Source organism: Chanos chanos, chromosome 1 (assembly GCF_902362185.1).
Source record: "Chanos chanos chromosome 1, fChaCha1.1, whole genome shotgun sequence".
In the NCBI taxonomy this organism is placed as follows: domain Eukaryota; kingdom Metazoa; phylum Chordata; class Actinopteri; order Gonorynchiformes; family Chanidae; genus Chanos; species Chanos chanos.
The window spans coordinates 33,351,423-33,364,710 of NC_044495.1; the positions used below are offsets into that span (position 1 = coordinate 33,351,423).

At 44.1% G+C, this 13,288-nt stretch overlaps 1 protein-coding gene across 1 annotated transcript in view; it reads right to left on the reverse strand.

Annotated features, from left to right (window-relative positions):
• The window catches only part of rapgef2b (Rap guanine nucleotide exchange factor 2b), a 77,144-nt gene that overhangs the window by 5,740 nt on the left and 58,116 nt on the right, over window positions 1-13,288 (reverse strand). Inside the window, exons 9-23 of the mRNA XM_030778125.1 lie at window positions 10,578-10,755; window positions 9,190-9,326; window positions 8,003-8,161; window positions 7,298-7,450; window positions 6,326-6,490; window positions 6,125-6,232; window positions 5,812-6,015; window positions 4,784-4,892; window positions 4,220-4,496; window positions 3,715-3,872; window positions 2,633-2,873; window positions 1,929-2,312; window positions 1,480-1,691; window positions 1,054-1,177; window positions 552-575 (exon numbers count right to left, since the gene is read on the reverse strand). Coding sequence (XP_030633985.1) covers window positions 552-575; window positions 1,054-1,177; window positions 1,480-1,691; window positions 1,929-2,312; window positions 2,633-2,873; window positions 3,715-3,872; window positions 4,220-4,496; window positions 4,784-4,892; window positions 5,812-6,015; window positions 6,125-6,232; window positions 6,326-6,490; window positions 7,298-7,450; window positions 8,003-8,161; window positions 9,190-9,326; window positions 10,578-10,755 — 2,633 coding nt within the window. The remainder of the gene's footprint in view (window positions 1-551; window positions 576-1,053; window positions 1,178-1,479; window positions 1,692-1,928; window positions 2,313-2,632; window positions 2,874-3,714; window positions 3,873-4,219; window positions 4,497-4,783; window positions 4,893-5,811; window positions 6,016-6,124; window positions 6,233-6,325; window positions 6,491-7,297; window positions 7,451-8,002; window positions 8,162-9,189; window positions 9,327-10,577; window positions 10,756-13,288) is intronic.

Here is a 13,288-nt window from a genome sequence, read left to right on the forward strand (position 1 = left end):
GGACCAACATTTCTGTTAAGACACACACACAAACACTGCAAATAATTTGTAAGATGCATGCCGTTCTGGTAAGTGTTTTAGCTGAAGGGACACACATTTAAAAAAAAAAAAAAAATCACTTTTGCTAAGTAATGGATCATGACAGTTCAAACTAAAAATGTGTGGGGAACTTAATGGCAAACATGTATTTACGTGAATAACTGGAGTAACAATAAAATCATGCAGAATTTAGCCTTCATGTTTAAATTAAACAAATAAAGAAGAATATTAGTTAAAAGAACTGACAGGTATTTTTTTAAGAATGGAGTGAGTTTTGAATGACCCTGAATAGCAAAAGTGATAGCAATCACACTCTTGGGCGCCTTTTTTTTTTCTTTGTCGTTTGTTTTTTCTTTTGTTTTCGCCAGAGCAGAAGCGTTAAATAAAATGAATGAAAACTGGAAATGGTGAGGAGGAGGCATCTGAAATTAAGGAGGAAGAGGAGGAGGAGGAGGAGGAGGAATGCACATGAGCGAGGAGGCATGAGGCATGTCGAAGATCTCCGCACTTACCCCAGGCTCCTCCATTTCTTCTTCCTGTAAGGGAGAGCCATGAACAGTGAAGCGTGGGGCAGAGGGTGGGCATAGAGGAGACAGAGAGAGAGAGAGAGGCGTGAGGGAGAGAAGGAGAGAGAGAGAGGGAGAGAGAGATACACGCTTAGATGGCAGGAAAAAGAGAACCAAGATGAGTAGCACCAGAGGGCCCACGGACACACAAGAACAATGTTCTCAACGTGATTATAGCTACAAACTCACACAACCTCTCTTTATATCTGCCACTCACGTTTCACATACAAACACACATGCACACACACGTACACATATGCCTGCTTTGCAGTGTAGCAGAGTCCTGGAGTGATAGCCTTCAGCCTGTGTGTGTGAAAGTGTGAGGTGACAGTAAAAGCTCATACTATAGACTGTTGTCAGTGCATGCACAGGTTCCTGTGTGGAGGAAAAACACGACTCATTGGAGCAGTGAGGAACGGGTGAGGGCTGGATCAAGGTTAACACATACCTGGTTCTGAACATTAGAGCTGGGTCCATGTTTACAGCAGCCATGCGACCCACGTGTCTGATCTCCTTAGCGATCATTCTTAACTTCTCAAAGTTCACCAGACCATCCACTTTTGAGTCATTACCTAAGCGGACACAAATTAACGTTACGTACAAACACATGGAAAAATCGGCAAATAAAATATGGATATTAGCAGGGTTGTCTTTACTAAGATGTGACTGGTAGATCATTTTTTTCTACAAATACACAAAACCAAAAGGGACGCAAGGAGACAGCTGTCTAAAGGGAGGTGATTAATAAAAAACTCCTGTCTGTAAAGTGTTATTTCATTTAAAGCCTATGAGAAATGTTTGACCCTCTTCTCCATGCACTTACACAGGTACAATACCAGTATTTTTTACTGCTGGTGAGTGGACAGTGTCTTACCTTCATGGAGGAAGGTGAGATCTTTCTTGATCACTGGGAAGAGAGGGATGATTGGTGGTTGGAGATTCTGGCTGTTGAGAACGTTACGGTACTTGGCCATGTTTCGAGAAGGATCAAACAGGTCCTGCAGGTCGCTGAACAACTTTTCGTATTTACTGGGCAACTTCTCCCACGTTCCACGCAATCTTGACACCGGCGCCAAGTTCAAACCACTGTCACACGGGCACACAAATATAGGTCGTCAAAACAAACAAATGATCCACAAGCAAAAACTGCTTTAAAAACTGTCATTATACTGACAAAATAAAGCAGGGTACTTCAGTGAAGACACCACGACTGAGCCAAATCTGCAAAAAACACGACTAGTTTGATTCTTTCACAGTTTGATGTTTAGTCCCTTATCGTTAGTTACCAAGCACAGCGGAAGACTTTGTGGTACACTTCCTCACCTGATAATGGCAAACATGGAGTTGAAATTCTTGCACTCTCGACAGTGCAGGGCGATCTTGATGAAATGTTTGACGGTCTTCATACGTTTCAGCTGGTTGGGTTCACGCACTACCTCCGTCGCCACCCAAAAGGTTTCGCGGTTTATGGCCTCCTCGAAGCATTTAAGGTTGGAGGAGCCGGTGCGGGAGCGGAGCTTGAACAGGTCATCGATGTATTCAGTGGGCTCGATGGCACAGAAGAGTTCGAAGGCTCGCATGGAGAGCTGTGTGGCCACCTCCACCGTACTCAGCTGCAGCAGGTTAATTTGACTCTCCCGCAACAGCTCCTGCGCATCCTCATCCGAACACAGCGTCTCCGTCTCCATGTTGCTTTTCAGGTAGTACCTGAGTGTGCAGGGAAAACAGGGAGAGGTGAAAACATTTAAAAATGTGAGTGATGCATTCTTTTACTTTTTTTTTTTAAAATTTGAAATCTAACTCAAAGTTAATACGTAAAAATACAAAAAATATTAAAATGCAGTTATGATGACCAATCCCAGAACATCTCACTGCACCCAAATAATAACATATTAGTGTTTAAATATGAACTGAGTATTAAAAACCAAGCTATCATCATTGAGAATGAGCAGGACCCACTGTTAGGACTGACAGTATCCAATGACTGTTTTGGGTTAAGTGTAAACCAGAGACCTCAGAGTAACTACCTGCCACTCAGCTGGATACGGTCGGCCAGTTTGGAAAGCTGCTCAGGTAACCGCCGCTGTTTAATGACACCTTCAGGCGTGACCGACACCTCACACAGGGAGTAGGCCTCTGGAGCGGCCGTCAGGGCAAATTCCCGAATGGCCTGAGCCACCACCTCCTTGGCCGTGGTGTCCTTCCCGATCATTATATATCGGCTCTGCTGATCGGCCTTAAACACCCTCAGCACCTGGTCTGACATGTCTGAACACAAGCAAAGGTCAGGGGGAGAAAGAGAGGTCGTTTAGGGCTTCAGTCTTGGAAGGCAATGAAATGTACTGCAGAGAAAGATGCTGATTTAGTGCTAATTATGCATACGGAATCACTGAGAGTGGTAAGAAGACCATTTCCATGACCTTCCATTTAACCACTTTGATTTTGGAAGCGCATAAGGTTAAGTGTACGACAGTCAAGCCTGAAACGTGTGTTAAAAGAAATTCTTGCAACACAGGAAAGGTCATCTCTGGTGGTCACTTTGATATTTGACATTTGTGTGGAAGTAAATGCCACCTGATCGGTTGTTGCAAAGAACAAGAGTTAACCAATAACTTGTAGACAATTAAGTCTCAGATTTAAGTCTGATCTATATACAGAGAGACGGTCAGATCTCCAGACTCCAGCAAAAGACAAAGAGCCAGATGCAGGCACAGACAGATGGTTTAAGATTGAATTAGGATGCGTGATTGATTTAGAAAGCAGCCATGCAGAGTCCTGAGTATAAATTCATATACTCACTTATGGGGACTGCCTCTGAAAGAGGAAATGTAGGACAATGTGAACAATGTGAAGTGGATGAATGTGAATACGTCAAATGAGAAATCTGGATTAGACAAAAAAAATGAATCCAAGCGGCTAGCGTATGGTTAAGTATTAAAATGTCTTTAGGTGGAATTCTGATCAGCACATTCAAGTTTCATGGAGAGAATCTTCCCAAGAAGAGCTTCAATGCACTAAACGATTCTGATCAGTCTCTCTACCCTGAGAGTCAGTCTTCTCCTTCTGTGACATGACTGGTTTGCGCCTCACGAGTGTCTGCAAGTCTTACCTGGCTGGTTGTTGAAGTCCAGTATGCGGTGGTGAGATTGGAGCAGGTCAGGGTTACTGGACGAGAGGTTTCCACTGACTGGGAGAGCAGGAGGAATCTGTTTGGACTGTTTTAGTCCAACGATACTGTCATCCTGGGACTGGCCCACTGCAACATCACTGTATGACAGACAGAAACAATTACACATCACCCCACTCCAATGACAACCAGGGCACACAAACTTTCATGCTGTACTGGTATAGACAGAAATGTAGAACAGTGCCAACATGCATACCGCAATCTTTAACACAGAGCTTACCCTAAATTAACACTGATGCAGTGTACGGGGCAATTGAGGTATTAAAAGTACTGAGTGAGAGATGGTCAGCGAGAAAAGAAATGCTCACATTTCTGATAATTTATCATACAGTCATGACAAAGGGCCGATATGGAAACTCCAACATCTTCAACAGTGGCTGAATGTGACTTTAAGAAACCTGTGCTGTGTTTCTCTGACTTGACTTACTTGTATGGCTTGGGCGGTAGAATACTGGTAAGAGTTTTGTCGAAGATCTTCTTCAGTTTGTTCCGCCCGCCCACGGTATTGGGTTTGGCCTTCTTGCTGGCCTTCTCCAGACCCATGACCTGTTCCACGTCCACGGCCAAGTCAGGAATGGAGTAGCGGCTGGCCTTTTTGATGTCTCCTATCTTAGGGATGTGCGGCGCTCCGTTTTTCCGGTCAGGTTCATCCTCCTGGTCGTGTTCTGGGTCCTGGTCTGGTCTGGTGAGCAGTTCCTTAAACACTGAAATGAAAAGCAGAGAATGAATCAGATCATCATCTCAGAACATTCAGACTTCACAGGCGGATTTTTATATACCTGGACCCTTAAAACTGGGTCTAGGTTGCCATCATTGGCTTTTTAGGAGGAAACTCCCATCTCTGCCCAGACTCAGGTGATACAGCCAAAGTATGGGTGATGAAAGAGCAGAGCAGGTGGAATTTCTCTGTGTGAGTGGTCTGAAGACAGGTGCTCACAAGTGGCTGTGTTCGGCTACTTGGCTTTACTATTGAACTAGCTTGGGGACTCACCTAGGAGGTTTGTTTTCACAGTAATGGACAGGTGGGTGTTGTTCTTCAAAATCTCATTGGCTTTGGAAAGCTGCACATTCTCAAAGTTTTGCCCATTCACCTCCAGGATCTGAGAGGCAGAAAAGCAATGCAATTGCTATCATTTAATTTCAGTTATTTCCAACCAAACATAACATGGTAAGAAAAATCAACCTCTACAAGGAAAGAATTACAATCTAACCTAAATCCAAGCTTAACAGTGGTCTGTACAGGACAAGGTTAAACAATAATGTGACAATATGTTGCACTGCTCTGGATCTATGGGTCACTACACAGTACCATTCAACAGGGAGCTCTTTGATATGGTCAGGAAAAGCGACACGGTGATTCAGAGACTGTGAATATGTGTGGCTTATTTGTGGATTGTTCTCTAGCTTAACATCTGAAAAACACAATGACCTATACTAAAATAAATTTTAATCATTCTAATCATTTTAATCATTCACAAACACACACAAACACACACACAGTGGGAGAGAGAGAGAACTTTAACTTGTAGAGGAACCTGCAGACCCCGTAGCTATATTTCAGAGGACAGGCATTATTATTAGGGTGGTAAAGGACAAATAGTGATCCATTTAAAAGTAATACGAGCTAAGAGGAGAAGTGCCTTCTCTGGGGTTTATTAATGGGCATGAATGGTAGTTAATGCTACACTTTCTTAGTAACTCACACTGTGTTGAGCAGGATGCTGGGCAATACACACTACTCCTCTTAACGCCTGGACTGCTGTCTGTACTCATGCAAATTCCATGGCTTCAGCTAATGTCTGTTACTAAAGCTATAACCGCACATAAGTTCTCCTCCCACTGTTTCAGTTATTCTGAATATTACCTCAGCAGCAATGATTAACGTTTACTGTGATAATGCCCTCAAACCCCCAAACATCAAACCCTCACATCTGGTGTCACCTCCATCCATCTCTAACTCCTCCATCTTAACAGCAAGGAAAAGTGTTAACTGGGGGTGTTTTGTTAACAAGTCAGCACCTGGTCTCCCCGTTTGAGGCCTGCCTCAGCGGCTTTGCTGCCTGGTTCCACGCTGTCAATAAAGATGCGAAAGCCTTTTTCAGAGCCCCCGAGCAGAGTGAAGGCCAGAGGGGCTTCTCTCGATGGCTTAGTAAGGGTGACCACACGCAGCTTGGCTTTGGCAGCGCATGCTATGTTTAACAGTCTTAAGTGCCCACACATTTTCTGCACGGGGGGGAAGAGAAAACAACAGATGTTAAGAGAGCAGTTCAGCGATGGGCTTAAAACAAATAAAATGGTTAAGTTAAAAGTGAAATGTCTGATGGTGACCAACCTCCCTCTCCAGATTGTTCTCGAACTCTTCAAGAAAGTGTGTCATCGCTGGATCACCCTCAAAGTCATTGAAGTGATTGTTCACCCACAGCAAGACTACCCGTGTAACCTGAGGACACACCCATAATACACACACCAATGACATCCCATTTCTGTGTGTGTGTGTGTGTGTGTGTGTGTTTGTGTATACATGTGTGCTTACCTTGTCCCTGAGGCTGGGGTCATGAAACCACTCCAGCAATTTCTTGCCTACCACTATGGGGCTGGACAGAAAGGTGCGGTAGGTGAGCAGGAAGTCTTCTATGTAGGTAGGGTCAACCACAGAGTGTTCCTCTACCAGGTGCATGGTCAAACGCTCTGGTGTGCCCTAGAGAGAGAGAGAGAGAGCGAGAGAGAGAGAGAGAGAGAGAGAGAGAGAGAGAGAGAGAGGAGGTAAGGAATGATGACGAGGTTTTAACCACGGTAGGCACACATACACACGCATACAGACGCACAGAGAAATACCAGCCTACCGCAGTTGAAAAAAACAACCAACCAACACACCCCCTCCAGTCAGGTAGTTACAAGGACACTGTATTGGTTGCACCGGTAAAATTCTTTGACAGAAGGTTAAACGGTGCTCAAATCAGCACTTAGAAATCAATTAGAGTGTAAGTTCAATACATTCAGATATAAATGAGGCCAAACAAAATGTCAAATGTTAGTGAAGGCCCAGTGCTGATAAGATCCCTTGACTTATGGAAGCTATCAGGGGACCGCTGGGATTTAGGAAATCAATCTCAAGATCAGGATTATTGTTAAATGTCATTTGTTTCAGCTAGCAATGAAACAGTGGGGATAGATTACATTTAAGATTTTCCAAATATATCTGAGGGCATAATGCAAAGGTAAAACACAGAGAGCATAAATACACACTGTGTCTAAGAAGATTTCCAGTCATCCAGGTCATAAGATGTCTAATGGTACTAAGTCTAAGGCAACTGCACTTGCAATATAATCCTGAAGATGTTTTGCCATTCCTCTGAGGGGCTTCTTCAGTCCAGCTGAGCGGTGGGACACACTTACCTCTCAGACAGATGAAACATCTTTGGGATTATTCTGCAAATCCAGTTGCCTTAGATTTTGCACCGTCGGACATAAAGGCACATTCACATAGGCGAAATGAAAACCTCACCTTGATGACGATATGTCCTTTCCTGGTGCCAGTGCGGTCGAGCTCGCGATGTTCCTTCACCATGACGATCTCTCCTTCCTCCTCCACCTTCTGCATGTTCTTCTCCACCTGATTCAGGATACAGCAGTAATCCTGCTGTGCTATGCACACAAACTGAGAGAGAGAAAGGAGAAAGAGAGAGAGAGAGAGAGACAGAGAGAGAGAGAGAGAGAGAGAGAGAGACTTTTAATTCACTCATCCTGCAGAAGGAAGAACACAAGCTAAGCAGAACTTCAGCTCTTTGCCTTTCCAGTTGTTTAAATCAGCGCCTGAAGACAAGACAAGAGACATTGAAATCACTTTTAAGATGCATTAGGCTTCCCTAATGCATTGGCCTGAGTGTGCTTAATTAGGCGTCAGGTCTGAAACACTGCCAAAGATTTCATTATTACCAAATTCTGGCTAATCATTCTCATTGTGTCGGTGTTGGATAAATGATCTGGGAGATGTTGTTGCAGTAAACAGACTAAACGAACCAATTAAAACTGGAAAATGTGGCTAGGCAGGAGATAATATGTCGTCTCCTGGGCTACTGGCACAACATTTCCAAAAAGATGTGCCTATAAAGAGATCCTTTTAAGTTCTTCCACCTAATCCGTTTTAAGGGTATCCTTGATAGGAGACAGAGAGATGAGAGAGACATGTAGTGTTCAGTGTTGGACCCACCTGGCAGTCATCCACCTTGGTCTTCATCACCCCCTTCATATACTCTTTCTCCATGGTGGGGGAGACGCCGAAACTGTTGCCCATGCAGAGGATCTCCGAGCGCCCCTCGGGATACGTCACCTCCACAGAGCCGTTCAGAATGACCGACCACGAGTCAAGCTGCAGGGTGGGCACGGGGTTAGAGATAAGAGGAACCCACGTGTGAGACAGCCATTTTATTGCCAATCAGCCATTTATCGCCAAAAATTTCACAGCAGGTGAAATTTAATTCAACAAGTGATACGCTACCACACTTGGATTAGTATTGCTAAAGAACGTGAGAGCACATTTCTAATTTAAGAATTCTCCGCAAGGAGGTTCTGCTCATGAGTTTATTAATATCAGAGGCTCAGAGCAATACTTAATAGACTGCTCTGCTAAGCTCTTGTAGGCACTGCTTTCCCTCCTGTTTCAATAAAGCATGTATCTAGCACGGTAAAAGCTAAAGATAAATGTATACTAATGTTTCCATTCATTACATTTCCTAGAGCTACTGTAGCACTTGTTGGGGGAGTAATTTCCAACAAGAGGAGAATGAGATGCAATTGTTCATTGATGGGATTTTCTCTGGATTGGACGAGCCTGGAGCCACGACTCTTCACTCGTTTGTTTGGATGTATTGAGGGGAAAATGTTTTTTTTTTTCTTTCTCGGGCAAGTCTGTACTAAGATAAAGAGATAAGTGAGCCTTATTGTAACGCCCTCAGGAATCTCATGATCTCCAGACGATGAACACTGGCATTCATTCACGTTTAATAGAGCAGAAAGTGAATGGAAGGGCAGTCTAGCGGTGTTGAAGCAAGGACAGAACAAGAAGGGGACGAGCAGTGGACAGTAGAGCTGAAGTGAGGGAAGTGAGGACAGTTAAGAGGAACACTGAGGAGAGATTAGAGCTGAGTGTCATGCCTTAAGCAAGAGACAGCAAGACATGGACATTTCAGATGATTTAATTATAAAAGGAGCAGACTTGGCAGCCAGGCTAAAGACTAAGGTTAAAGTCAAGGTTGGGCTAGAATGGAGAGTGAACTGGAGGGAAACATGGTGAGTTAACTGAATTCTTCTAGGCAGGACAAAGGCAGGGCTATGTGTTAGGGCACAGTACAAGTTATAGTGGATATTAGTGCTACGGTATGCGGAAATGCTTCTGACCTCCTCTCCGTCGTTAAGGACAATGGTGCCCGCCCTCTCCACCACGGCGAAGACCATGACGGCACACAGCTCCCTCCTGACAGACATGGTCATGTTGGCGAAGGCTGGCAGCTGGTGCATGAACTCCAGCAGTTGCTCTGAGAGAAAGGGCAGAGAAAAGACGTGTGAATGTCACATCACAGTGTTAAAGAACGAGTATATATGTGTGAATAAGGGAGAGAGCGAGAGCAGTAGAAAAGAAGAAAAGCAAGAGAGCATCACTGAGAAGAAGAAAATAAAAGAAAAAGAGAGGGCGGTAGGGAGCCCACAAGACAGGGGGAGAGCGAGCGAGGGGGAGAGAGAAAGAGAGAGAGAGAGAGAGAGAGAGAGAGAGAGAGAGAGAGAGAGAGAGCATGATAAAAAGAGATCACTGTGTCACTTGGCAATCCTTCACTTTTATCAGCTCTTTTTCAAGCTGGAGTCTGACCAGCACGAGTCGCACAGAAAAAAAAGGAAAAAAGAAAAGACGTTCATTCCAGTGAAATAAAAATAACAGTTAGAGAATATCAAATGCCTCGCAAGCTCTGGTGGTGTCTTGTCTTTGTATACAGCATGTGGGAGAATTACTTGACGAAACAAGCCCTACAGCGAGGTTTTTAAACATACGCTTACTCCTCAGCAAACATTACACACAGAAAGCACCCCGGCCCAGCTGTACCACATTTACAGATTAGCATTAACTGATTTTAGAAAACTGTTTGATCAGAAAATAACCACACACCAGCACTGGGCAAGTCAACCGAGGAGGATACATGTTTAATTAACCCAATCAACTGACTTCAATCTCGTCTGTTTAGATCAGTCACCCACGAACCGTATGTATGCTCTTTTATTTTCATAATCAGAGCTATAATCATGTGGTGGAACTGAGGGAGTAATATTCATTTGGTGTGCGTAAGCCTGATTCTGTGGCTTGGTTGGACGTGTGTGATTAGATAGGCTGGGGAGGTGAACTGTGGTGTGGACACAGGGAGATTGGTGTTTGCTGGCTTGCCCGTGGCCTGTCTAGGCACTGGCTGACCTGTGCTTGGCACGACAGCGCTGCTATAGCGAGAGCAGCCCAGCCAATACAAATTTAATGTGCTCAGGGAAGCATGAATGAGCTGCTGGCCTAGAAAAAAAAAAAAAAAAAAAAAAAAAAATATATATATATATATATATATATATATATATATATAAAAACACCCTTCTCTCCCTTTCACCAGGCACTCTCTCTTTCTTCCTTTGTTTCCTCTCCTTCCTACCCTTCTGCCAAACTCAATGACTCAGAACCTTTCGATTTTCGTTTGGATTTTGCTTCCTCGTGTATGCATGGCGCTGCTTTAATGACAGGTTTAAGTGTGTCTTACCTATGTCATCATCTGTGCGGTCCATGGGGTCTTTTTCTAGGCAGTCTCGGACGATGTCGCGACTCATCAAAGGATCTGACGCGCGTTCGATATCTTCTTCATCGTCGTCCTCCTCGGAGTCGACAGCCGTTTCGGGCAGCCCGCTCAGGTCCATGTCGCCGGGTTCGCTCTCTGTGGCCTGCAGGTCAGGCATGTGGGATTAGTCACTCGCAGATCTGAGAGGACTTTTACACGGTTTGATCAACCATACACCCGAACGCAAACTAACATTGAACCAAGGTCGGCAATTAAACCGCATGCACCTGTCAGATACATCCATGACTAGAGGAGTACAGGTGTAGCCTGCGTCATTGACTCAGTGAACCAAACACTGACTTTACTGAAATCATCCAATCATCTGCTCAATCAAAACCACAGACAAATACAAACAAACGCTGTAAACAAACACAGACACACACACACGCACACACAAACACAGAGGCAAGGAATGTAGAGGAACATGATAGACATAGGAGAAAATGCTATACATATCTATAATGGAAGACATATCTGTAAACTTAGCTCCTATTACTGTTCAGTTTAGCAATAATTTTCTATATTCTGTCTCTATCCTAAGAGTATCAGTGCCGTTCACCACATACAGTGTTAGAACAAAAGAAACACATTCCTGTTCCAAATACAGCTCAGAGAGAAAAAAGAGAGAAGGACACATCATGAAGGATATCGCGAACTGAAGATTTGCAGTTTTTCTATAAATAACTGCATTTCTCTCTTGAACCCACTTCAGTTCTGTTTATCACATATATGCCATTATTGTGGTGCTAAGTGAGGGGTCAAGCAGTTCAAAGCTGACGCTTGCTTTACTGAGACAAAGAGAGAGACTCAAAGCAAGACAGACTATCATCCAAACCTAAAGCAGAGAAGAAACCAAATGAAAGCACACAGAAACATCACAGGTCCATAAAAATAGAACACACTGAGCCCTCATCAATGTCAAATTTCATATTTGGCAAATACAGCTAAACGCCTACTCGACCCTGTTAACGGCGAGAATCCAACACTTCAGACAGAGCGGGAGAGAGAGAAAGAGAGAGAGGGAGAGAGAGAGAGAGAGAGAGAGAGAGAGAGGGAGAGAGAGAGAGACAAAAGAGACAAAATCCCAACACGTGTGACATTATTCGCCCCCGGCTGACGCGTCCTTGTCTCTGACTCATTCTCACCTGTGAACCTTGTGTGAGTCTTAAAACCCGTCCTCTCCCAGAAAACGCAGACAACATTGCTTTCGCCAACTGCCCGTGCAAACCTCGCCTTAACTGCATCTTTACAGCTCAAACTGCCAGCCAACCTTTAATTTTTTAAGCCCCACATCCCTTCAGCTCAAACATAAAATGCGCGTCATTTCGCTTTAAATGACATGTGCACAACTAATTAATTATTCAGAGCCTTGGCTGAGAGTGACCAAACAGAATTGAGGACAGCTGGGTTGGGCGGAGCAGACTGGGCTGGGCTTCCTATTTGGGTGGGGTCAAGGGAAACTGGGGAAGGAGGAAACAGCAGGTGGTACAATGAAACAATACAAAATTGATTAGGATTAGTTTTACACAGTGTGTCTGGTTGAGGGAACCCAACGTAAGCAGAGCTTGGGTTTAGGGAACACAACGTAAGCAGAGTTCCCACCTAAAGGCAAACTCCCTCGGACGCTTGATAACATCCAACCCCTGTCGCACACACACTTGCACACAAAACACTTAGGGCAAAGGTCAGAGTCAAGTCTACACTTCAATAAAATCCAAAAGGAATGATACTGTGTGGTATTGTAAATCTCTAACTGTGTATTGTAGTATTTGTGAAAAGCTGAAAATATTTAATTTTCTGTTAAATGTTCTTCAATCTTAGCTAGTCTAAGGGACCGCTATATGGATGTGACAATGGACATGGTTTAAAATGGGTCTTAAATAAAATATGAAGCGCACTTAGAGCAGGGAACGTCCTATGGCCTAAAAAGAAGCATTTGAAATAGGGAGGTTCTAACCATCAGTCAGAATCCTGAACAACCTCATATCACTATTACTGAACACACACAGATCCTGACATCGACTACGGAATCACTTCATGTCACACTCATGCTTTACTGGATCATTGATTACTTTGCTACAGCCCATGAAGCTCCTGCATTGCCTCCTGTGTTAAATACCAAAAATTATAACAGATTATAACAACTTGTCTAAATCACTCAAACCAATATACGTCACTGCCAAACACTTCAGCGTGTTTTTGCCCTGCTGATTTCTGACGAGATGTAAATCGATCGTTGTAAAGGATGCTAGTTAAACAGTGAGAGGGGGGAAAAGAGCTTCCTTGAGAAAAACCATTAAAGGCTAATCAGTGACGACAAAGCCAGGGCAGTAAATATGCTGCGTTCTCCACCAAAGGACCATCTATTTTTTCGAGCTGCGACGGCGTTGAGTGCGATCCATAGCGGTGTTTGGGGCGGCGTGCGTGTGCGTGAAAGGAGCATTAATATTTCAGCAGGGCTATTCTTGGATCAATGCTTTGGAGACTCTCTGAAGGACCTGAGCCATAATTTATTCAAGCGTTAAAAAACACGGGCCGCCATGTTGCCAACCGGAGTCAGGAAGCCGGGAGGTTTCGTTCAAGAGCAGTGGCAAAGACAATGGAGTTCTTTCGCACACCGTCTTCCAAAGCAAAGC